The sequence below is a fragment of the Theobroma umbraticum genome, unplaced genomic scaffold (assembly GCF_002168275.2).
Source record: "Theobroma umbraticum cultivar Fairchild unplaced genomic scaffold, ASM216827v3 scaffold_44.0, whole genome shotgun sequence".
Classification (NCBI taxonomy): Eukaryota; Viridiplantae; Streptophyta; class Magnoliopsida; order Malvales; family Malvaceae; genus Theobroma; species Theobroma umbraticum.
This window is the reverse complement of record NW_018397255.1, coordinates 1,470,878-1,495,442: the sequence shown is the minus strand read 5'-3', so window position 1 is coordinate 1,495,442 and position 24,565 is coordinate 1,470,878. Positions and strand designations below refer to the sequence as shown.

At 36.3% G+C, this 24,565-nt stretch overlaps 4 protein-coding genes across 6 annotated transcripts in view; 1 reads left to right on the top strand and 3 right to left on the bottom strand.

The window, feature by feature from the left end:
• Positions 1-16: 16 nt before the first annotated feature.
• On the bottom strand, positions 17-4,265 carry LOC110429468 (Protein phosphatase 2C family protein). 3 transcript variants are annotated; one of them, XM_021445525.2, is made up of 7 exons: positions 3,879-4,265; positions 3,705-3,791; positions 2,817-3,547; positions 2,302-2,626; positions 1,202-1,351; positions 413-705; positions 17-158 (listed from the first exon to the last, which is right to left on the bottom strand). In XM_021445525.2, the coding sequence occupies exons 3-7, from the start codon at positions 3,401-3,403 to the stop codon at positions 125-127; spliced, it is 1,389 nt and encodes a 462-aa protein (XP_021301200.1). In that variant the 5' UTR covers positions 3,404-3,547; positions 3,705-3,791; positions 3,879-4,265; the 3' UTR covers positions 17-124. The 3 variants fall into 3 exon arrangements, with proteins under 3 accessions (XP_021301200.1, XP_021301199.1, XP_089641903.1); XM_021445524.2 differs by lacking the exon at positions 3,705-3,791; XM_089785777.1 differs by lacking the exons at positions 17-158; positions 3,705-3,791 and having other exon boundaries at positions 277-705; positions 3,879-4,264.
• A 1,414-nt stretch (positions 4,266-5,679) lies between these two features.
• On the bottom strand, positions 5,680-7,860 carry LOC110409618 (laccase-6-like). The gene is given in 7 exon segments (XM_089785792.1): positions 5,680-5,884; positions 5,886-5,931; positions 6,044-6,940; positions 6,943-7,056; positions 7,151-7,276; positions 7,404-7,648; positions 7,754-7,860. Coding segments are annotated over 7 exon segments (1,602 nt in total). The 5' UTR covers positions 7,846-7,860; the 3' UTR covers positions 5,680-5,802.
• Positions 7,861-10,864: 3,004 nt separating this feature from the next.
• Positions 10,865-14,596, bottom strand: IDD2 (indeterminate(ID)-domain 2). Its single transcript, XM_021418004.2, is given in 8 exon segments — positions 10,865-12,322; positions 12,787-12,907; positions 12,909-13,073; positions 13,075-13,093; positions 13,190-13,586; positions 13,702-13,740; positions 13,743-13,802; positions 13,805-14,596. Coding segments are annotated over 8 exon segments (1,608 nt in total). The 5' UTR covers positions 13,824-14,596; the 3' UTR covers positions 10,865-11,534.
• Positions 14,597-21,355: 6,759 nt separating this feature from the next.
• Positions 21,356-24,565, top strand: part of LOC110409077 (SIN-like family protein) — a 5,366-nt gene continuing 2,156 nt past the window's right edge. The window contains exons 1-9 of the mRNA XM_021418310.2: positions 21,356-21,899; positions 21,988-22,056; positions 22,143-22,250; positions 22,552-22,620; positions 22,875-23,039; positions 23,249-23,296; positions 23,543-23,649; positions 23,789-23,857; positions 24,068-24,119. Of these exons, the coding sequence (XP_021273985.1) occupies positions 21,465-21,899; positions 21,988-22,056; positions 22,143-22,250; positions 22,552-22,620; positions 22,875-23,039; positions 23,249-23,296; positions 23,543-23,649; positions 23,789-23,857; positions 24,068-24,119 (1,122 nt within the window). The 5' untranslated portion in view covers positions 21,356-21,464. The remainder of the gene's footprint in view (positions 21,900-21,987; positions 22,057-22,142; positions 22,251-22,551; positions 22,621-22,874; positions 23,040-23,248; positions 23,297-23,542; positions 23,650-23,788; positions 23,858-24,067; positions 24,120-24,565) is intronic.

The following is a 24,565-nucleotide window of genomic DNA, read 5'->3' as shown; positions in this document are numbered from 1 at the left end:
AGATCCTCAGTCCAACTAGAGAAACTTTTTACCAAATTGTGAATTTCCTGCTTTATTTAAACTTCCCTGCAATCATGAGGACTATTTGTCATGCTGTATAATCTGTTTTCAGCGGCTACTGCTCTCAGAAGAATGATCTCATGGCTTTTCTTTTCCTCCTGATGAGCAAAAAACAATCCATCAAAGTTGTCAAAGTGGGGAATCAACAGTGAATTACTTATTTGACAACAGCAAGGATCAAAATTTGTAAACCAAGAGGAAATTGTGGAACTAATATGAATTCAACTTCTTTCACTAGGTTTCATTGCCAAAAACTGAAAGTAATGAGCTTACCAACCCTACAAGCCACCATAAAAACTACTCTTTCAACATATACAATGTCACTAGGATCACTAACTTGGAGAAGACTCACACTTTGGCAGAGCTAGTAACATAAGACACAACAACAGTGATGTCATCAAGCTTCCCACCATAATAGCGAAAACCAGCATCTAGAGCAGCTTTGGCAAATGGTGTCTGCCGGTGCTTATCCACTGCGCGTTCACGAGCCAAAGCAGCTATCTGCTTAGCAGTTACTTCGGGACTGAAGCCAGATCTTAAAGCATGAATAACACCAGCAGTAACCTCATTATTGTACAAGTTATCAAATAACCCATCTGTTCCAGCGACAATGACATCACCTGGTAGAACAGGAATTCTGAAAACCTGGGCATATTATTCCAAAATGATAGCTCTGTCAGGGGCAATGAGTTGTGACTAGTAGAAATCATTTTAAGTGCTACAATTTGATTTAAGGTCCTACTGAAGTCTTTCAAATCTTCTTTGGAAGAGAACATCCCATTTCGTCAGCTCATCAAACATGAACTAGATAAAGAAAAGAAAATAGAAAACATCTGGCTCACAAGAGATTCAAAATCTAAATCACAAGAGAGCAGATATGAACATATTTTCTACAGTAACTCTGAGCAGCAGGCCATTTAAGAAATGCAGCCAAATGGGGCCAATGATCAAGTTTAAACAATTTTAGTTTATTAAAATACAAAATTAACCTTTAACAATACAAGATGCTAAAAAGAGCGGGAACAAAGTCAGGATTTTCCATGCAATTCACATATATTGTTTTATGGTCAAAAAAGAAAGAACAAAGAAACACCATGATTAATCCCTTGTGTCATGGTGGAGCAACAACCCATCAACTAACCTGACCAGAACTCGGCAGATCACCATTATTACCACTCTCCAATTGATATGTAAAATTGAAACCATGTTGTTGCACTGGGGAATGGAAGACAGTGCAACCATCCCTAACCACCATGAAGCCGCTGTCCCCCAGATTTATAGCATGTATTCCCTGTCGCGAGAAGTAAAGTAGATGAAACCACAAGGCACATGCTCTGCTTGCTAAAATCATATTGGTCTTTTTAGACGCAGGCAACCAAGCTATCCAAAGTGCACTTAAAATCAAACTATAGATAATTTTTTTAGAGCCACTTAAAATAAGGTCTATTCAAGTATAAAGACATGGAACCAAATGATAGCAGTTGATGCCCTAAGACACAGATGGAGATATGGAAACAGATGAATGTAAACAAGAAAAGAAATCATAAGCTGAGACTCAAGAACATTGGCTGAGCTCCAAGCATAGGTGTATGCAGCAAAAATACAGTACCCTAAACACTATAGACCCATTCTAGCCAAAAGAAGAAGAAACATTTCCATACGTTCATGCAGTCAAAAAGTCTTCCTGCTAAGTTCACAGAAAATCAATAATGTAGCAAGGACTTCAATTTTCAGAAATGGAGAAACTTTGCATCATACAACCATTCCAAGACTTAGACATTTTTTGTGAAGAAAATAAATTATATGATATCTCAACAAAAGGAATTTCATTTCTTTCTTTCTTTTTGTTTTGGAGGTGGGCAGGGATTTTGTGGGTGAAAATACACAGATACAAAGTTCAAATGGTTCACATACAAAATAAACCAAATTTACTATTTTTGGTCGCACTAAACTGTTGTAACCATCCTCGAGATCAACAACAGTAAGAAGCTTACTTTATCCAGCCAAAATCTGTGGAGTACATCAGGTGGAGTTCATCATACTTTTCCAGCTATAAAAATCAATTTAAGGTTAATAATGAAGTAGAATTTTGAGAAAACTTTCTGTTTCCTTGAAAATTCACATCCCAGCAGACCTAGGCCTCATCAACATATGTCAAAGAAAATTCATCTAAAGATCATCTCCCCCTGTGCTTGTTAACATAAGTATGTGCAAGCCTAGCCTTTGAAAGTGTAAACAAACCTCGTCTGTAAGGGCAATGATGCAGGCTGTTGAGGATCCTTGTGATTTTGTGCTTGAATGGGCCTTCTCTAAAACTCTGGCTGGGTCAATGGAACCCTTGGGTTCATCCAGAATTGCTGTCACTGAATTAGACATAAGTTCACGGGCAAATTCTCCAGCGTCAATGCCAACTTCTGCCCAGCCACCTACGCCATCAGCTACACCTATGGCTTGTTCATTGGCACAAATGAAATAAGCATCCTCTCCCCCTGTTTCTTCCTTAGCAGGATGCGGCAGATAACATGACCCTGAAACTAATGTCAAGGTTTTCTCACCAGGAATAGCTCTGAAATCAATACCAAAGAAGCAAATTATGGAAATTGAGGACAAGCAAAGATAGTGTCTTAAAAACGCCTGAGAGTAGAAAAGTTTAAATCATATTGTAGGCCATTCTTTTAAGATCATGTTCAAAAGGAAAAAAGCAAAAATGGACAAAAAGCAACATATGAAAATAAATAGAAGATGAGAGGACATACTGTTCAGGCAAACTTGCAATCTGCTCATCCTTAGAACCGCCATCAAATGACACATCATGAGCAGCCCCAGCACATGAACACAACAAAGATGAGGTGTGAATACTTTTGATCCTTGGACCAAAAGGCGGGTTATATTTGGTATTTCTCTGCATTGCATCATAAACATAGTATCCATACACAAAACGATTGTTGGTTTGTTCTCGCTTTCTCAAAGTCATGCTAACTTTCTGGCAACTGCCATGACTTCTATCAGGAAAATAAACCCCAGTAGGTTTTAAGGAGTCCAAGCCATTCCCACAACTTGCTACTAACTCATCCACATAAACATCTCCAAAAACAGCCTTGGAACCAGACACAGCCATCGTTTTTGCCCTAGTACAAAGCTGGTTCAGCACAAACCTACTATCCGATATCAAATTAATCGAATAAGGCAAAAACTGAGTCAACCCTGAATTGGCAGACAACAATGTGCGCTGTCTAAGTAGTGAACTCGTTGGATTGCACAACCGAACTTGTCTTCCTGAAATTGCCCTTTGAAAACCAGTATATATTGCCGGGTTTAGCTTAGAAAGCACAACAGGTGGCATCTTAACCCCTTAAATCAAGTTCCCTTATTTCAATCACTCTCTGAGAGAATGTTGAACCTTGAATAGCACATAAAAGGTTATACATTTACACCTATCAGCAATTAAAACTAGTTTTTCTCCAATGAAGCATATTTCTTTCAACACCTGAAAATAGCACACCAAACAGAGGTATATAGTTTAAAATTGTCTATTCAGGCATGTAACTAAGATGAAAAAAACGCGAACAAAATGAGAAAGAACAAAAAATGTTTAAATCACCTAAAATAATAACATAGCTCAATACATCATTAAAAGTTTGCACCTTTTCTTAATGAAGACAAAACGTAGCTAAATTTGAAGAATCGCAATACTGAGAAAGACAATTCACAAAAACTGAAACGTTCCACAACTACCCAACAAAACAAATCGAATTAAAAAGGAAACCAAATGCAAAAAGGGAAATAAAATAAAATAAAATAAAAATGTGAAAATGAACCTGTTTTCAAGTGGCTTCTGGCGGTTAATCTACCATTATTCGATACCTGAACCTTAGCTAAAGCTATTATCGATTTGAAAATCCTATGAGAAAGAAAGAGAAAGAACCGAAAGCTTCGACTCTTCCTGGATTGAAGCTCCGAAGATACCCCGGATCCGATTCTTACGGTCCCCGGAGCTTCTTCTCTGCCTCTCTCTCTCTGTGTCTGGATGTGGTGCTCGCGCGTAAGCTTCACTTATTACAAGGAAAGAATACCACGTGATATATTTTGGGCACCAAACTCGACGTTGCCTTAGATTAATGGACTGAAATAACCCCTGAAATTATCGAGGGAACGGCCATTTCAGCGTCAATTGTTGGGCGTTTTGGGAATTCGTTAAGTTCAATTCAAATCTGCAAGCGGGTGACAACATCGAAGGGTCTTCTTACTTCCGTTTAAAAAAAAATAGATTAAAAATCTCCTAATTGTTTGGTTTAGAAGCATGGGCCCCACAAGGGTGAGAAAATATGAGGTGGCGGTCAGTGGTAGGTTGGTGACCTGATTAATTAATTTAAAGGGCAGGTGGGGTTAGAGCACAAATGTACGGTCGATGTGCGGCGAGTTGAGGAGCGAGGAGGTCCGTCCATTTTCGCAGTGTTGGTGGCAAGTGCATGGTGGAGGTGGAGCCGATGTTACAAAGTTCGAGAAGTTCAGTGTTTGGCAAGTGAAAATCTTGGTGCCGTGTCTGGATAAGATGTTCGTCGACAACGTTCAGGTTTTATCTGTATGGAAATCGGACCAGTCTTTGATAAAAGACGTTTTTGTGTTTTTCTTTTTAACTTTGAATCCAAATAATTTACATTGTGTTTGTAGGTTAACTAGGAAAGGAACATAGATTTAATTACAGAATTAAATTTTTATGGATAAACTTTATTCAAATTATTTTTTGCCATTTTTAACTTTTTTTTATATGACATCTCTTAGTTTTATTTTTCTCAATGGATTTTTTTTTTTATGAATAACTTCTGTTCTTACGAAGAATTAGACTACTAAAAATATCACAAAATGTCATGAAAAAAATTAAAATCATTAGAAATACATGCGGAGTTTATTAATTATTTATTCATAGGGTTGGTTAAGTATTTGGATAAAGTATAAGAATAAGTTTAAAAAAAAAAGGAGAAATGTTTTTCTGAGCATTTTTTATTCAAATTGAAGTAAAAAAAAAAAACTACAAATCCTTCATTTTCAATTCCATAATACAAAAAATTTGTTTTCTCAGACGGGCCTACTAAAGCCACCAAAAAAGAATAAGAGAAAGGCAATTCCTATCTCTCTGTGGTTTATTTCCTAAGACAAAGGATCAATTTTTTTCAGTGGCATATGCCCATGATGGGGGGAGGGGATATGGGCCATTTGGCTCTGCGACGATTATCCTACAAAAGTACAAAATGATTCCATCCTGAAATTGATCTTTTTCTTCCTGATGGCCCAAATATGCTCTGAGGGATCAAGTTCTAATGCAAGTTTCAATGAGAGGCATTGAAATTTGAAATCCATTAATGCTTTCTTCGGCCAGAAATTGGACTTTGCTCTAGCTCTAATTAACCTGAACTGGGCCTCTCCAATACCGTGACCAAACAGATAAAGTAGGGGAAGACACGAGTCTCTCAACAGAGATTTTGTGTCTGACAGATGCAACAAATTTGCAAATGCCTTTGTAGTTTGAAGCCTTTGATGGTTCTAACATTCTATTAAGGCCAACAGAAATAAGAGATGAACATCTTATGGATTGGATAATTACTGCAAAGAATCCTTATAATTACATGACTTGTCACTGTTGCCAACTAATCAAATACACATTCACATAACTTGGCAGATATTCAAAATACTAGATACATACAACTAGAGACAGATATTGGATTTTTACAGACTAGAAGTTTATCAACATGGTGGAAGGTCAGGACGTGGAGGTGGCAAAGTTTGCATTTTGCCTTTCCCATTCTTCACTAGAAAAGCCATAGAGTCCCCATGTTGTGTGCACATCTAGATGGCAATGCATGAACCAAACTCCTGAAAGAAAAAGAAAAAAAAAAAGAGAGCCCATTTCAGTTTAGATAATCAAGATGATTATACATCACCAAAATATTGCATGAAATTTTGAAGGTTTAGCTGGGAAATGCACCTGGATTGTCAACTCTGAATCGAATAACAGCCCATCCACCTACTGGCACTCCAACAGTGTTTCTATAGGAAGGATCGTAGAAGTTAAGAACTGCAGTGCTGGAGTTAAAATTGCCAAGCCCTGTGCCTAACAGGTAGAAGCTAAAGCCATGAAAGTGTATAGGGTGATTCTCGGTTCCCACCGTGCCGGTGTCTTGAAATATGACTTGGACAGCCCAACCATACCCTAGGACACTAACTCGAGTCCCAATAGCTGGCTGTGTATCTACGCCAATGTTATTGGCAGCCTCGTTCACAAAATCATACATCTTTTCAGGCTTGTCAGGGAAATCTGTACTGCAATATCCTCCTAAGTTGTTGTAGTAAGCATTCAAACGTGACACCCTTGGTCTTCTAAAGGTTATGTTGTTAACAGAAGCGGCGAAAATTCCCCCATTAGGGCCCTGGCATCTATCAGCATCAGATGAGTTGCAGCTGAACCCGTTAAGCCCGATTGCAAAAAACAAACTTTTGTCAATTTTCAAAGGAACGTCAATTGGAGACCAATGTTGGTTCGGATATAGAATTTTGACCTGGTCTGCGAATGCTTGAACAGATTCAGTGTCATTTCGGTTAGGTAGGATGGGTTCATGAAGTATCATCGACCTTCTTGAACATGACTTTCGAGCTAATTTGTCTACTTCCACTGTGGTTGGCGGTGCAATTGACTTGGTGTGTTTAACATAATTGAGGATTGCATAAGATGTTTTATTCAAGAAGGGCACGTTTTTTGCTCTCATGTAAGGGGCCATGGCCATGTAGCCAATGGGCTGGTCTGCTTCAATTAGAACATTGTCAGTCTGACCCGGAGTCAGCATCAGAAAGGAGGTGTTGAAGGGTTTTGGGTACCCTCCATCGTTTCTACAAAAGTCATAGTATGGTTAGCCACTCCAAAAAAGTGTTCCATGTTAAGAGCTGCATTGATGATTCTGAGAAGATAGTTCTTCCCCTTTGTAACATTAATAGTGTACACATCTGCATAAAATTAAATGAAAGGAACCACTTCATATCAACATTTAACAGCAAAGAAAGATTTAACAATGTTGGTTCAGTGAATTAAAGATGATACCGTCTCTGGAGCAGTTATGGAGTGGACCAGGATGACCATTCAAAATGTAGGCATCTGAGCCTGGGGGACCTCCTCCTGATTCTTTCACATGTCTTTCCAAGTCCTGGATGTCTCGAAGCCAATACTCTCCCATCAAAACAACACGCCGACAAAAGCATTGCAAATTTCTGAAACATATTTGTAAAAACCCCTGCAGCCTAAGGAGTAGCTTGGTGGATAAAAAATAGGCAAAGAAGTACTAGAAATTAAATACCTAGAACGATCACATGCTCTTCAAAGGGAGGCTCAAACGGATAGCTAACACCTTGCTTGGGGTAGATAATGAGGGGACCATGAACTATTGCTCTTAGCCACGATATGTGAGCGTGAGAGAAGAGTGTGCCTCGCTGGTTGAGCAAGGTAAACCCGTATCTGAAACTCTGGCCTGCCTGGACTGGACAATGTGTTATGTAGGCAGCGCCATCAGACCAGCAAGTTAGCCTTTGGCGAACTCCATGCCTTTCATCAGAAACCAAATCAATAAATGTTACTGCTATACTTAGTAGCGACGTGCTGTACTAGAGGGAAAAAAAGAGAACCAAATTTACTGACTGAATTGCTTACCAGTGAATTGAAATATTATATGGAGTAAGATTGGTGACCTTGACAACCACCCTCTCATCTTCTCGAGCAGAAATCTTAGGTCCAGGATACATCCCATTTACATTGACAACAGTTGATGTCTTGCACAGTTTCGTAATAGAAGCTGTTTGAACCTGTTCATTCACTGAGATATTCATTCCAATCTCTAGGACAATTCACAACTGACAAGATGCTGAAATTGGACATCATGAGTGACACTTAACAGAAATATTTTCTAGATAAACTGCCATTACCTCTGGCATCTGATATATAATTTTCACATGACTAGCATATTTAAGTTATTCTGGGTAGTGACATTGCCAGACACATCGACTTCCATATTAGTATAAGGAATAGCATAACCCAAAAAACCTATAGTCTCAGCCACAACTTTTTACTTTGAAAATTGTTGCAGAGAATTTTTCGTTTGAAAAACGGAATGAAAAGTTGATACCGAGGCGGGGGGCCCTGCTTAATCAATGAATCGACAGCTTGATATTAATGCTGTGGGGAAGCATCAATCCTACATTATCCACGACGACTTAGCTGTTTTTTTCCCCTATTAATTGCTATTAACACAGGATCGCATCAAGAATCACCTTAAGTTCATAATATCTTGTAACACTCCCTTTAGCCCATGCTTCAAGAACAGCTCCATTAATGAACAAGAAGAAAAGAAGAAACCAGAAAAACCTGCAGCGACTTTTTTGCGTCTTGTTTCTGGGCATGTCCATCCACACACACACACACAAAAGCTCGAGGACCAATTTATACAGACACTTTGGTCACTAAAATCCATGTTTAGCAGTTGAGAAAGAAACTACTGCTAACATTCTTGATAGTAGGAGACAACTTTGGTTCACCCAGGCATAACACTTATAAATGATTCTGTGGTTTGGTAGACTGTCGTTGTATTGAACGTGTAAAAGGCTACGGTTCTATGTGTTTCTAAGTATCATCAGTTTGTTTCCTATTATTTGGATTGTTTGAGACTTTCACTGCCTTGGCACTTAATTTAGAAAGCTGAAAGAGTTGAACCTAATCAAAGTGTCTGTTATAATACCAGACAACATGCTTATGACAAAGGTTTCATCTTCAAAATCAATTTGTAAATGACAGAGAAATAGAGATTGCTGATTGAATCTATCTTAATCCTGCCTTTAAATTAGGAGCAGTACAAGAGCTTGGAGTTCATTTTTTTCTCTTTTTTTGGAGGTTGAATACATCTTATATCATTCAATTAAGAAGAAATTAAGGGGGAGGGATAAATCATGAAGTAAATTTGTTAAGCCCATAGCTTAATAATAGTGATTGGACTATTTTCCTTTTTTAGTTGATGCTGCCAGCTAAAATCCAGGAACAACCAGACAAGTGACATTTTTATAATTAAGGGAATCATTCAATGTGAAATAATAATGGATTTGTAATAGTTATGTACTATTTTGCTGGTCCCAATACATAACTACTACTAAGTTACATTAGAATTAAAAATTTTAAACACGATTGATTAACATGATACCAGAATAATGTAAAATTTATGAATTTGATTTTAAGATTATCATATTTTTTATTTTGAACGTGTTTTCACACTTAAGATACAAAGCACACGCTTAACTCGAATATAAGATATTTAATTTATTTTAATTAATCATGTTATCATGTAAATTAATAAAATATGATTTATTTATCTAATTTATGATGTCCACTTAAATATGTTAATCATGTTTATTTGAATTTGTTGTATCATATAATGCATCCAATAAATATATTCATGTATGTTTTTAAAATCTTGACTTAGTTAATTAATTCTATCGTCTTTATATTTATTCATATAAATAATTTTTTAAAAAAAATTCAAATAAAAGCAACTCAAATTTGACCTGATGAATGTTACTCTCTACTGGATAATTTGAAGGTTAAAGTTTGAACCTCTATTTTCCACTGTTTACTTCCCAAAAAAAAAACTCTTCAATAATGCTAGATTTAAACTATATAAAAAAAGTTTTTATTGGATTTTCACAATCAAGGGCCTAAGCCTAATTACATCTAACAAACATGCATAACACAATTTTCTTCTTAACATAAAACAAAGTCAGAAATTAGTAAATTCCATTCAAAAACAAAAAGGGAATCACAATTTTGCTTCTTCTTTTTTTCCCCTTCTTTTATTTCAATTTCAACTTAATCAAAGTAAAAAAGCATGTGAAATCAATAGTGTGACCTGACTGAAAACTTGTAATAAGACTGCAAAGAACAAATAGTTAAAAAGAAAGAGCAACACAACTTGACAAATTCTTAAATCTGGCATGTGTTATGCTTAGATTAACTTAACCACTACCGAGATTAAATTATTAAAAAATTCATCAAATTGCAGTAAAACAATACAAGGGAAACAGACGTGGAGAAGAAGAGAAAGACAGCTAAGGACGTAAGGATGGCGGCTAAATACAGAGTAAGAGCATGTAAGAGGGCAGGGGTTTCCCTGAAACTGGAAAACGACAAGGACCAAAGACAAAATCAGATTTGGACTTTCGGCGTTGGAACCGAGGGACCATGCCCCTTCCCCCGCTTGTCGACCAACAACTTAGCATTTAAAACCTTGCTACGATGGATCAGTGAGATGACATTTTCATGGGGTTTATGTCTTTAGAAGACCTGAGAGAGAAAAAGAAAGGGGGACCCGATAATATCTGCAATTGATTTCCTATCCCCCTATTGTGCACATCTGAAAATTACTCTACATTACATTGCCACACTTACTGTTCTCTTCTTTGTGGTCCAGTGACAATGCAATTCAATTCTGCCAACCTCTCTCTCTGACTACATTTACTCCTACCTTATCTCAAAGGAACAAAAAGGGGCTTTTGCTCTTCAACAAAGAAACCAGGCAGGATTTGAGAGTTACATTCCAATTTCCGAGTTTTCGACTTTTTTCCTTTGATGGGATCGTGAGATGGTTTTTACAGAGCTTTCCTAAAAGTGTCCAGGCATAAATTTTGTAAGCTTGGAATGAAAGCTTAGGTTCCTGTTCTTTTTATCAGGGTTCCACCACAAACAGACCTGATCCCTCAAAGAAAATGGAAAACAGCAAAATAAACATAACAACAAATTTAAATTAATTGCAAATATAATAACAGAGTGTTTTAAGGTTGACTTGGTTCAAACAAAGTGGAACCTTAATTCCAGTCCACTGATCAGATCAACCAAAATCCTTCCATTTTCAGAAATTTGCCAGTCCACGTTGGTATTCCACTTTACTGCTAATTTCCCACTACATATCCGTCTATGCCTGGAGCTACAAGTCTAAATAGCCAAAACACATCCCGTTGCTGTTTTTGTTGATGTTTCTTCCAAGCTTTGATAAACCTGACACAAAGAATGTCGGAATGCCTCCACATACCAAATCTCTTTGCAGAGATGTTGGTGTGCCTTTTCCCCTTTTTTTCTTTCCAGCTACATCAAACTTACACATCCATCATCCTAACACATCTGATTCTTGGATTTACCTTTTACTAAAAGGGCTATGCTGGCACAGCAAAGTCATTTTCGCCATTGTCACATAGAAGGCAGCAGAACAATAAAAAAGACCCCAACTGCCTCTTGATGGCTTGATCCTAACCTCCACAATGGCAACTCGTTATGGAAAATCATATCTTACAATCGTTTTCTTCTGCAACCTCGAAATAGTTCAATACCATGGCCCTGTACAATGTGTATTTTCACCAAAGTCAAATGGAGAAGAATAATTCTTGTTTCTCCCAGGTCATGCGCTCCGTCCAATGTCCTTCCCAGTAAAATCCCCACCTCCAAAAGATGCTGCTGCGGCTGCCGCTGCAGCAACATCAAGTCCACCTCCGATGGAGGTAATTAGAGCTGACAGGCCACCACTGGGGTTGCCACCAGCAGCCATCCCCAATCCAAGGAAATCAAGAGTAGTTTGCTTAGGACCAAATACAGGAGTTCCCATCATCAATTCCTTTAATCCTGAACTTCCATCACAAGGAAGCCCAAGTCCGAGCCCTGCTGGAACAGAGGCATTCTCAGGCTCCACTTGTCTCTGACCCCATTGCAAACTATCTTGCTGTTCAGATGATGAAGATGATGAGACTATACCAAAGCCACGAAGCAAGGATGCATTGGTTGCTGCTGCTCCCATCTGAGCAGCTTTCTGCAGTAGTGCTGTGGCAGACATAGCAGGTTGTGGTGGTGGTGCATACTGCCTGCGCTCTTGCCCTGCAGTCCCAAATATTGATGAGCCATGGTTTGTTGAGAGGCATAGAGAAATTGGTTCAGTGGATGTAGATGGAGCAAGGTCAGCTGGACGATCTGGTCGACCCATAGCTCGAATTAAGTCAGTGAAAGCCGGAGGTTGTGGAGGTTGTAAGCTCGCAGATGCAGTTGAGGATGCAAATAAGCTAGCAAATACACTGCTTCTGCTCCCACCATTGCTACCTGAGCTGGTGCTAGTGCTACAACTTCCATTTAGTCCAGCTGGAGCTGGTGCTGGAACCGGAGCGTCTTCCACAATAGGAGTGGGATTTTCTGGCAACTCTATAACAAGAACCAAGATAGAAGGGAAATAGAACATTAGGGGACCTGACTTAAAAAAGTCTGAAACATAGAGGCATGGAAAGTTAAAAGACTTATCTTTATGGAAGAACTTTTAAAGCAAAAAGCAGAATCAATAATGGTTTCCTTTCTCTAAATCCACTTCTCTTTTCTTTAGCTTTTGAATCACTTTGGTCTTTCATCAAGATTGCCCGAATTGAATCTCACAGTTTAGAAAATGAGTTTATTTTAACTCCTTCCCTTCCCCTCCCAAATCCCAGCCTCAAAAGCCCAGTCACTAAAACCTCCAGAAAACAACAAAGACCAGTAACAGACAAAAAACGACTACACTCCAAGTTCATCCAAAGACATAAAAACAACAAAAAAAAATTGTCTTTGTTTAATTTAAACAAAATAAGAACCGACAAAATAGATAATTTCCAAATTCGGTAATATATAATACTTACCAGAACTTCGAATTGGCAAAACTGAAGAGGATATCACACTAGTTGACTGAGGCAGAGCTGGTGGAGCTGGAGTTGGAGCTGGAGCAGAAGCTGAAACCTGCACTGGTGCTGATGCTGTGCCGCTGCGGTGTTGGTGCAGGCGCAGGTGGTGCTGATGAATCCACAGCCTGAACTTTCGGGTCCGATTCCGAACTGGGGTTCGCCACCGCCTGATTCTGATTCTGAGGCTGAGGATGAGTTTGAGCTCTAGCACTCTCCTCCGCCAACGCATCACAAAAAGCCCTGTGGAGTGATAAAACTATCCCTCCTGAAAAAGAAAAAAAAGAATAAGATTGACAATCAATCCCACAAAAATATCCAATTTTACCCAATACAAATCGAATCTTTAAATCGTTTTCAATACCTGGAAAATAGAGTTCCACAATCACATTTGTACTCCCGAGTACCACAAATCTTAGAGTGAGCTTTCCAATCGGATTGAACAGCATATTTTTTAGAACATTTATCACATTTCCACTTTTTTTCTCCATGTTTCCTACAGAAATGTTTCTTAATTCCCGTAAGATCGCCTAACGCTCTTGAAGGATCGTGATGGACACAGGAGGGCTCAGGACAAACATAAACTCTCTTCTTCACTTCCTTACTCGATCTCTGCCTCAGCTTCCATGGCAAATTATGACCTCGTCTATGAAGCTGAAGATTTTGGTCCCTTTGAAACCCTTTATTGCAAATTTCACAAACGAATCGGTTCGTAGCTAGAAGAGTCTTTGGAGATAAAGCAATCACCTCAGCATCTGGATCTATACCAACAAAAAGAAAATGAGATGGATAACAAAATAAGATACCCAAAAAATAGAAAAAAAAAAGACAAAAGTCTGGCTGTTTCTTGATTATTGGATAGTTATTTTATGGTACCTGGCATTCCAGGGAGGTTACGTTTCTTCTTGGCGGTGGATTTGGAGGCGGGTTTTGGTTACCGGAGGAAGAAACGCTAGCTTCACCGGAAGCGGTGGAGGATTATCTAAGTCGACCGGCATGGCTTAAAAAAGAGTTTTCTTCGAAATCAAACTACTAGACAAAAAAAAAAGGTGAAAATCTAGAGCATTTATCTCACAATTCTAAACTATCTTTTTCATACACAAAGCTGGAATTTCTTCTTTTCTTTTCCTTTTTTTTTTTGCTTTTTTTTCTTTCTAGGGCTTTGGTTTTAGGTCTCCCTCTCCTTTTATCTACCAGTCAATCTGCTTTTCTTTTCTTTCTCTTTAGGCCACCTACCAGCTCTCTGCTAACTCTCTGACCAAAATTCACATTACCCAAAGGAGCTCAATCATTAAACCCAAACACTGAAAACCACCTCTTTCAGCTCTAAAGCTTTAAAGTTCAATCCAAAAACCAAAAAAAAAAAAACCACAGAAAGCAAATCCAATCAATAACCCCTGCAGCTGAAAGATCCAACGGTCAAAGCTGAATCAAAGAACAAAACAATCTAAACTACACCAAATATCTCAATAAAACAGAGGACAAGAATCAGATATGGATATATAAGGCGGCTTAAAAAGCACCGAGAAAAGAGAGAGAGAAAGAAAAAAAAAACATCGAGACTTCATGTGAAAGTTTTTTGAGAAAGGAAGAGAAAGAGAGAGATCTTGCTAAAGTTGTTTGGTCTAATTGCTCTTGTTGGCTTACTTTTCAGAAGAGGGAAGAAAAAACAAAAGAACATATATAAAATAAAAAACCCAGTAAAATATAAATAAAGAAATTATTTAAATATTTGTGTTAAGTGAGATTGATTTACTGTTAATCTAATCTTATTACATTGTTTAAGAACTGAAATGAGTTTTTGGGATTTTATTTTACCGTTTACTTGTGGGTTTCGGACAAGTTGTCGGGGAAGGGTTCCTCTTTTGTCGTGTAGCGAACTAGTCTGCATTCCTTTCGCACAAGAGCAGAGCAGCTGTCCATGGCGTTGCTTTAAATTCATGTAAAGTCAAACTACTTTTATCACTGATTGGAACTTTTTACTGTTTATACCCAGTTATATTTAGACACGTGGTGTGGGCATACTAGAACTGAACATGTTTGATTGTTGCCTTTTATAGTATATATATATATATATATATATATGTATGTATATACTTTTAAATAAGAATAGAGCACCTTGTCAGGAAAGGACCTTTTTCTCTACACTAATCATGTGGATTTTCTTCTTCTTTTTTTACTTTTTAAGACGGATAAAGAGAGATTATATGTCTTGAATTGATTCATTTATCCCCTTCTATTTCTTTGCTTTTCAAGAATTATTCTCAAATCTAGAGGGGATAAAAAGAAAAAAGCTTTATGCTTCAAATAAGATTGTGGCCAAGAAAAACTTACACATCTTTGCATGATAAATTTTGATAATAATGCTAAATTTGTTCCACTAATGGGTACTCCAACTTTATTGGTATCTATTCAAAAATAACCTCTTTTTGTTCCTTTTTTATATATTTATTTAGACGATTCAATATATATATATATATATACAGAAATAATTTTTTACGTAATATATATGATTTGATTTTGAAAAATTAATTATTTTTACAAGTCATTAACAAGAGACCTTGATAGCTGAAAGAGTTGGGCAATTAGATATTTAAAGCATGCACGAATTGTCGTTAAGCATTAATGAATTAGGCATCACCTGCCAAAGCCGAAATACTTTTGTCAATGTTGAGAGATCATTTTTGTTACTTGATTTGGTAAAAATTTTAATAACAAAATTTAATATTTGTACCTTTTTTGGTCCATGAAATAATTATGTAGTAGTACATAGTAACTTAAATCAGAAACCCTTCAAACCTGAAATGGAATTAACTAGGGATGTATCTTTTTTCTGTTACTCCCTCGAATTTAATTAAATCAAATGCACGACGTGAATGTTACTCACTCGTTACTTATGGCCTATCGATTTACCTCAACGAGCCCAATGATTTAGTTTCCAAGCAAACTCTTTGAGAAAAGACATTGACATCAACTTGTTCTTAGGCCTCCGAAGCAAACCCCCCGAATCCCAATTCTCCCTCAATTTCTCCAAATTGATTTATCTCAAAGCTACCGACTGCTTCTACCTTGCCTGTTCAAAACCAGGACTGCCTCTCCAGAATTAGTAAAGTTTGCTGCAATTTTCACTTCGAGACCATAAGATTCTTACCTTATGGAAGAACATACATGGTTGCATTCATCCTCATTAGTTTAGGTTTTTCAGATACACGACTGTCTAATGTTATGTTGGAGTCATGATGATTTCGTTCCTTTTTTGTCAGAAAAAAAAACAGTTAAAACTCTTTAAAATGCCCATATTTTAAGAAAGGGATTGAAATTCTTTTAAGGGTGGTGACAAGGATGTCAAACCATTTTGCTGTTTCCCAGAGCTGATGATAATGGCTGCATTTGGAGCGCTGGGCGTGCACGCATTTACTTGTATTTGTTAATGTTCATGATCCAGGAAAAAGATTTTGAGTATGATTTTATATTTTGATTCTTGTTTTAGTTTAAGATAATGACGATCATTCAAGTAGGAGCTTTGAAGGGATATACAACTAAAAAGCCGGCATGTTTTTTTCTGCACACTCCATCATAACTTGCATTGACTTGGGTGCGTTTCCTTTCTCTAGTTCAAACTCTGCATTATTTTAGGCAGGCGAATGGGCCCTCCACGATGTTAATATATATTATTTTTCTTAGTTCAGAGACGGCCAAGGCAATTCTTGCTTTAAATGGTAAATCACCGTTCGCCATCAGAATCTCAGGTTAATCAGCATAGCCTAGGTGCTAATACCGTGGCTGATAACCTAATCACCCTAGCACCTCTGGACTTTGAAGTTCGAACACAATCGTTTTCAAATCTCATCTTTACCCAACCTTTGGGGTTTTGGTTCTAATCTGGGTTAAACAGGTAAGGAAACGTGTCCTGTTAGTGCAAATACATGTAGGATTGTAAAGGAGAGGAGATTTATTTTTTAACCCCATATCTCTCTTATTGTCTTTTTCTACTGGCCAATCGGCCACAATCCAGGCCCCATTTTCCTGAAAGACCTGATAAGGGCAAAGTGGCTTAGGTAAAAAGCATTAAGTGCTTTTGGTATCTGACGAGAAGCAACTGTTTCTCCATTGATTAATGGAAAAAGATACCCCCAAAAGCTCGCTTCTTGGAAAACTACAGTGATAAGAGCAACCAGGCAGCAATGCCAGGCTTCGTGCTTCATGAGTCAGGACTAATCAGGGGGCTGGAAACAGCACCAGATTACCAAATAGACTGCATTTTTCTCTGCATTGTTCCTGTTAATACGACCGAAAAATGGACCATTAAGAAACTTGACTATCTTTCTTCCTTTTTTTATAATAGTATTAAGAAACTTATTGGAGCTTTCTTTTCTTTATTTTCCCACGCTTGCCTTTCCACGCATATTTAAGTCATGATTTAAAAAGGTGTTTTTCTCCCCTTTCTTGCTTATTAAGGTTAATTCTAATACACTGCATATGTCCATCTGAATTCTTTGACTTCCAATCAGTTACTACCCTGGGAATTGAGACTTGGCATTGGTAGTAGACAAGTTGAGAGGTCTGCAATGCACTATTTACACTTTAAAAGATCCCTGCCAAAGAAAAGGCCATATATTTCTTAGTCCTTGTGGTTTACCAGGTCACGCTACCTAATGGAAAACTACAGGCCATTGACTTCTAAATCATACATATATTTGAGTCTTCTCTTGGAAATAAAGATAAGAAGGGACAAGTAGCGGAAGTGAATATCTTATTCTTCTAACAAGTTCCCCAATTTTCAAAGATGTCCACTAGGGAAAGCTGATTCCATCCTTTATTCAATATTTCCCCATTTCCCCCCTCCCCTTTCTCTATTCTCTTCTTTTTGCTAATTGACAAGGACAGGATATGTTCATGGTTCCAATGATGTCGCATTGCAATGATGTTGCAGCTATGACAAAATACGGACTGAATTTATGTTTTTAAAGAAAGGGTAGCTAATCTCATGACAGTCCATAAATGTGTTGGACTAAACCATTTTTCAGAGCTCGAAATCAATGGCAGAAACTAACATATTCCCTTCCCCGGCTGTGAAATATTCATTTTTTAGACACGAGTAAACTGACATTTGCACATGGAAAAAGCCCTTCTTCGGCAGCCGGGTACATGCTATTTGCAGTGAAGAAAGAGTTCCAGGGAAATCTTCCATGATTGGATCAATCAACAAAGAGCAGAAGAACAATCATCCAATTAAAAGGGTGCCATTACATTCTCAGAAGTAAAATTATCCGATGCTTTCTCAACGAAGATAATTAATGATTAAGAAATCTGCCTTTTTTACCCTTTCAAAATCTATACTCGAAAGCTTGTTTGACTGGAGATGGAAATCACAAGGGGCTGATAGGTATACCTGTTTTTACCATCCTAAAAGCCAAGTGCTTTCAGATAAGAGAATGGTTACACATGCAATGAAGCTTTCAGTAAAAGAGTCAATAGTGCTATTATTATGAATGTTGAATTCATTGATGCAGCAGGGCATTCCAAAACAGAGCTGAGCAAATTTTCACATTTGAATGTTGAATTCTTCATCTCCTGATGCAAGAAGACTGGAAAATGAAGAACCCTGAGTGGACAATGACATTAATTTAAAGTCAATTATATTCTTTTGTACCAAATTTTTCGTGTCTACTCTCATTCAGCAGCCCCAATCTCTCATGCAAATAACAACAACGAAAGCAAGGAAAGGCAATAATGACAGCTGCAGCAGTTGTTTGCCCCTCCATAAAACAAATTCCGGGACAAAAGTATCATGACAAAACCACATCGATTCAAGCCTTTATAGGTTGACTAAATGGAATGATGTTTTCTTCAACACAATTTGCAAAACTTTTTCCCACGAGCTGCCAAGCAGTAATAAGATTAATTAATCTCCTCGATTCAACTGGAAAGTCAGGACTTACCACTTCAACATATTAAATATAATAAAGATTTCTATTATAATTAATTTTTAATTACATTTTCGCACTTCAGAACAAGAATCGTTTCTATGAGTATTGCAGTGCTGATAAAAAAAATTCTTGTATTAATCAAATTAGGAATATTTCAAAGATTTAAATATAAAAAATGTTTTTATATTTATTATCAATTAATTTTAAATTAAACATCTGTGATAAAAGTTTAACGAAATTATATTTAATATAATAAAGATTTTGTTACAAGAATTTCTTCACCTATTATTAGATTTAATGTCCATCTTAAGGACATTGTTCTCTTAACAAAGCAAATAACTCAAAGACTTTGTTCATTGGGTTAAGCTTAAGTTTAAATTCACGCTGTTACTATATTGTATCTAAAGGTTAGTGGAAATATTTAAAACTTGGAAAATGATTTTTTAAAGAATTAAATAAAAGACGTGACATGTCATGGGTGTCCATGCGATACACGTGCCAAGATTTCAAGGGTTCAAGAACATAATGAAATTATATGTTTATACAAAGCAGTAATAAAAAGAATGTGTTATGGATTCAAGATTTGTGACTTTTCTTCAAACTTATTATTAATTTTTTAAGGAAAAATATAGATTTGGAAAAAAGTCTCTTTTGTTTACATCAGTGAGGACGTATAGCTAGGGAAAAAAAATATTTTGATTCTGTATAGGAGAATAACCTTTTTTATTTTTATTTATTTATTTATTATCACTTAAAAAAGACCTTTTTTTATTACCCTAGAAATATTTATATTATTTTTTTAATTGTGTTTAATATCAAATTCAATTAACTTTTATACAATCAGTAATATGGTACCGACACCATCCAAATTGAAATTAGGTTAAAAAATTAATGAGGCATTACGTTTATTTTTTCAGTAAAATAAAAGAACTCCTAGTCTTGAATCTGATATTTATAGACAGACTGCCATAGCTCCTTCTGCTATCAACCATGAGTCAATTTTAATTAGTTTGAAAAATAAAAATACAAAAAAAAACTAAAAATCATTCCATTTAAAAGTTTTTTTTTTAACGAAATATGCATATACATGACTTAAGTATTTAAAAAAATTTTGAAGTCTATCTATTTATGTAACTAAATTTTTATTTTTTTATAATACGTAGACAACTCTTATCTTTATACCCTTACATACCATTAATCATAATGAAAAATTAATAGCTGCTAGCTAATGTTAACTAAGATTTTTTAATTGCATAACATGACAAGATTACGAGACAATTAATATAATGTGAGCCGCATAATTATATCATGTCACGTGTAGGGAAAATGTTAATCGGTACTAACATTGTTGTTTGGATTCTAATAAAAAGATAAATATTTGTTTCAATATAATAATAAAAACGAATTTAATTATATAAATCAACATGGTTCATAGATTTTTTTTTTATATAATTTAAGTGAAAACAAATTGGTCCTTTGTGATCAAACTTGTAAAGTTGGGCTCCAATACCCAAAATTAGGTGCTACTAGGCTCAAAACCCAACAAGGTTTTGTGGACCACTCAGAAACCGATGATTGCCAAAAGAGCCCAACCCGAAAAAGCTGTGGCAGTCCTCGGTCCAGATAACCAGTTTCCACAGAGGGCCCAGAGAGATTGTAAATGCTAATTATAATTAATGTTGCCATCGTTGTTTTAAGAGTCAATGGAGGTGAATGCTAATTAATGTTGCAAGAAAATGGTATCACTGCTATACTTATAAATATATGCAGCCTTTTGTTAGATTTATCAATACAAGTTAAAGTGAAAAATTAACAATTTTAGTTCACGAGATGTTGAGTGTTTATTACGAATTTTTTTGTCAAATAATTTAAATCATTTACCATTCTATAAACCTCATTCTTTGAATTTTTTTTTATAAACAATAATAGAATTATCCTTTTTGGAACATCGGAATAAAAGAATTAACTCAATGCTATGTTTTCTATTATATTTGTGAGTAAGCATTTTCATTATTCAATAATGGAAGTGAATAGGATGATAATTGCAGATGTTCATGCCATAACTCTCTCTTATGAGCTCTTTCCCAATCTCCCTGATATCTGAAGTTTAAGTACTTGGTCAATATAAAGTTTAATCATTTGTTTTGTATAAGTATAGGTCTCACTATCAAATCAAATAAATCTTACAATAAGAAATCTTGATTATGATAAATTTATCTTATTTACTACAATTTTTTTCATTGCACACTAAACTATACCTAAATAGTTTGACTACCATTCTACCAAAATTATGTTGATGATCCATGTAAGCAAGTTTAAGTTTTTCTCTACATGATACATTAATTAGATTATGTTTATCTTTTGTTGATTAAATACCAAATTTAGACCAAATTATAGTAGTAAAAAAAAAATACAGCAAAGGAACATTAGAAATTTTAGGAAGTAGTTAGTACTTGCACCATAATTTCGATTTTAAATATTAATTTCATCGAATAATTTTGCAATTATTCGCACATTTCCAAAACGACAGCACATTGCTTGTGACCAATCGCTGATGTATTTGAGGCACACACTCAAAACCAAGTCCTGAGGGCGCTAGGCTGATTTTGACACTCCCTCGGCGATTTACAACACACAGTCATAGAATTAGCAGCACCAAAGCCCCATACTCGCCTAAATCACTGGAGCAACTCCGATATAACGTCGGAAATGGACCTGGACGATCTAGGTGAGCTCGACGGTCCGAGCCAAGTTAATACCCGAACAACCAAATTCGCGCCCAAATCCTCCAAATTCGCACCGAAGCTAAAACCAAACTTCAAGCCGAAACCCGAACCGTCATCCAGACAAGAGCCCCTGGACTCCGCACCGAAACCCAAACCACCACCACCACCACCACCGCCGCCGGAATCAATTTCAAAGAAGAAAGAAAACGAAGAAGAGGATGTAAAGCCGCCGGTGATTGCTGAGACGAAAACCGAACAATCGTTCTCTAATGGCTCGGTGAAGATGGAGATTGAAGAGGAAGCCAAAGAAGATGTGATTATGAATGAAGGAAACAAAGAAGAAGAGCAAGAAGAAGAAGATATGGTTGTTCGCGAAATCGATGTATTCTTCACTCCCTCAATCGACGCCAACACTCAGGTAATTTAATTTTTATTTATTTATTTCGTTTTTAAGATTTAATTTTCAGCCTTGCTTAATTGTTTCTCTTTTTTGGAATAAATTGCAGCTATATGTTCTGCAATATCCTCTAAGGCCTTGCTGGCGACCATACGAATTAGATGAACGATGCGAGGAGGTTTGTTTTTTTTTTTTTTTTCCTTTTTTAAAATTTGATTGTGCATTGTTTTTTTGAACCAATATAACTGTAAATTTATTTTGTAGGTAAGAGTGAAACCTGCGACTGGGGAAGTGGAAATGGACATGGCGGTTGATGTTGATTCCAACAATTATGACAGTGAACGTGCTAGCAGATTGATGATGACAAAGCAGGTTTGGCTCAGATTTCTCATTTTAACAAACTTTAATTTATTTGTTTATTGATAGATTCATAGTTTTTTAGAAATGCGTTTAGAGCCTTTTTATTGGTTAAAGTTCTACATATTGCTATGGCCATCAATTGATAAGTTGCATACTAAGTTGGTTTTCGACCTAATGAAACAAAATTCAGATGTTGAGTGGTTTTCATGCGTTTGTGACCTTGTCTAGTGCTTGTAAATGCATTTTTTCTTTTATAATCTTTTTGGGCATTTTGCATCATAGCCTGATTTTATGTATTATGGTTCCTTTTTAGACTTTATCTTCTTCATGGCTGCCACCTCGCACAACTGGCTATGCTGTTGGAGTTTTAATGGGTGATAAGGTATGTGTATCTAGTGTCTCTTCAATGAGCTTGTTTGAAATTATTTAAATACTATTTGACTTGTAAGCTCCCAATGATTAATCCGAAGCATGTATAATGTTGATCTTCTGCTAGACTTCTTTGATTTTGATTTGCATACGCATTACTTAGTCCTGCTATGAGAATCAAGAGACTAGTTTTTGAAATCCTTGACACATATTGTTGTTCTAATCCTTGACACATATTGTTGTTCTAAGATCATTTTTATATTGCAGTTGCACCTGAATCCTATTCATGCAGTTGTTCAGCTCCGACCATCTATGTATCATCTCAAGCCCAGTGTCTCAAAAAGAAAGAACGCAGCTGCAGCTGATGCAGAAGTTACTGTTAAAGTAGAAGAACCTAATGATGGGAAAGCAGCTGGTTCATCAACCAAGCAGGTGATTACTGATTGTCAAGATATATTTTGTCAGATATTGAAGTTAAGATTCAGAATACGTGCCTGACACATACCTTGCTTTTGGATCCATTGTTCCATATATTTATTTGTATTTTCGGGTGAAAATCCTGATTTTTCAGTTTTTTCCATAAATGCTTTTTGCTTATTAATTTCATAATGCATGAGTTCCAAGTATTACCCTTGATGCAGAACAAGAGAATACAGTCCTCAACTGAGCAAAGAGCAGATGATAAAGAGGTATTACTTTTACTTTCTTTCACTTGTATATGTTAGTCACACTATTCTTTTTAATTAAATGTTGAAGTCACACTGAAACATGGGCAATCCACTGGCTTGTAATAATATGATATTGTCACTGCTAGCTACATTTTCCACCAACTTTGTAGTCACATGAGTTACTGTTAGAGTTTGTTCTGTATTCTGAAAGTTACAAATTACTTAGCCTTACTCCTATTTTTCGCTCTTTTTTCTTTTCTGTTCCAGTGTTGGGTTCCGCTCAAGTATCATAGCTCCAAGAATGATTTCTCTGCTCAGTATCTGCAGAGAATGATGGCAGAAGAAAGCCGCTCAATTCAGTTTACCATGAGCCCGTATGTTCTTTAGCTACTTATCACCTGTTTGGTTGTTGGCCCCTTAAGCTAAGAATTCTAAGAGAAGTTGGAAGTTTTTCTATTGAAGCATCAATAAGCTTATTATCTACTGATTTTAATAGTTTTTCATGATCTCTAGGTACGATTATGTTGACTCTTTGTGTCCTGGAGCAAGCAACAACAATAAAGCCCAAGGTCCATCTAGAAGGTATTCTACCCTTCTAGTTTCTGTTTCTAGCTTCCTAAGGTATATAAGAAAGAAAAGGAATTTGGTATGTTTTTTGCCTTTTGTTTTATATGTATGTTTACTTGTTGTTCTGTGTTTGATATGTTCATTGTTTTATTATGTGATGGAAAATGCATCATCTGCCTATTCTTTATGTTTAATAATTTAAAGACTATTGAATTTTTTTTCCAGGTTGTTGCTTTCAATTCCACTGGAAGAACGTTTGAAGAAATTACTGTCTGAGGTCTGTTCAACTAGAGAATCCGCCCTGAATTTTTTAGTGTGTGTTTGTCTGTCTGATTTGGCTGCTGCCTGATATAATAGAATATAATAAGATGCAGTTCTAACTTCTAAAAGTTCACACTGAAAACTGGACCTAACATAAACTTTTGCCATATCCATGCCCACTGAACTTAGGCTTTTGCGTACATGCATCTTTAGTGCTTTTGATTGTCCAAATATAGGATCATTATCTTATTGGTTTATAGTATTTGCTTTAAATTAAGTAAAATAATAAAATTCTGCTTTTTCCTCACCAGTATTTCTTCTTTCCATTACATTTTTAACCTTAGTTTCAAAAAAGAAACATTGAGGCTTTAACTATTAAACTTTATTGCTTGGGTTGCTAACGCCATACATTATTGTGTGTTATCCCATTTAATATTTCCAATTCCTTTTCCTCTCTCAATA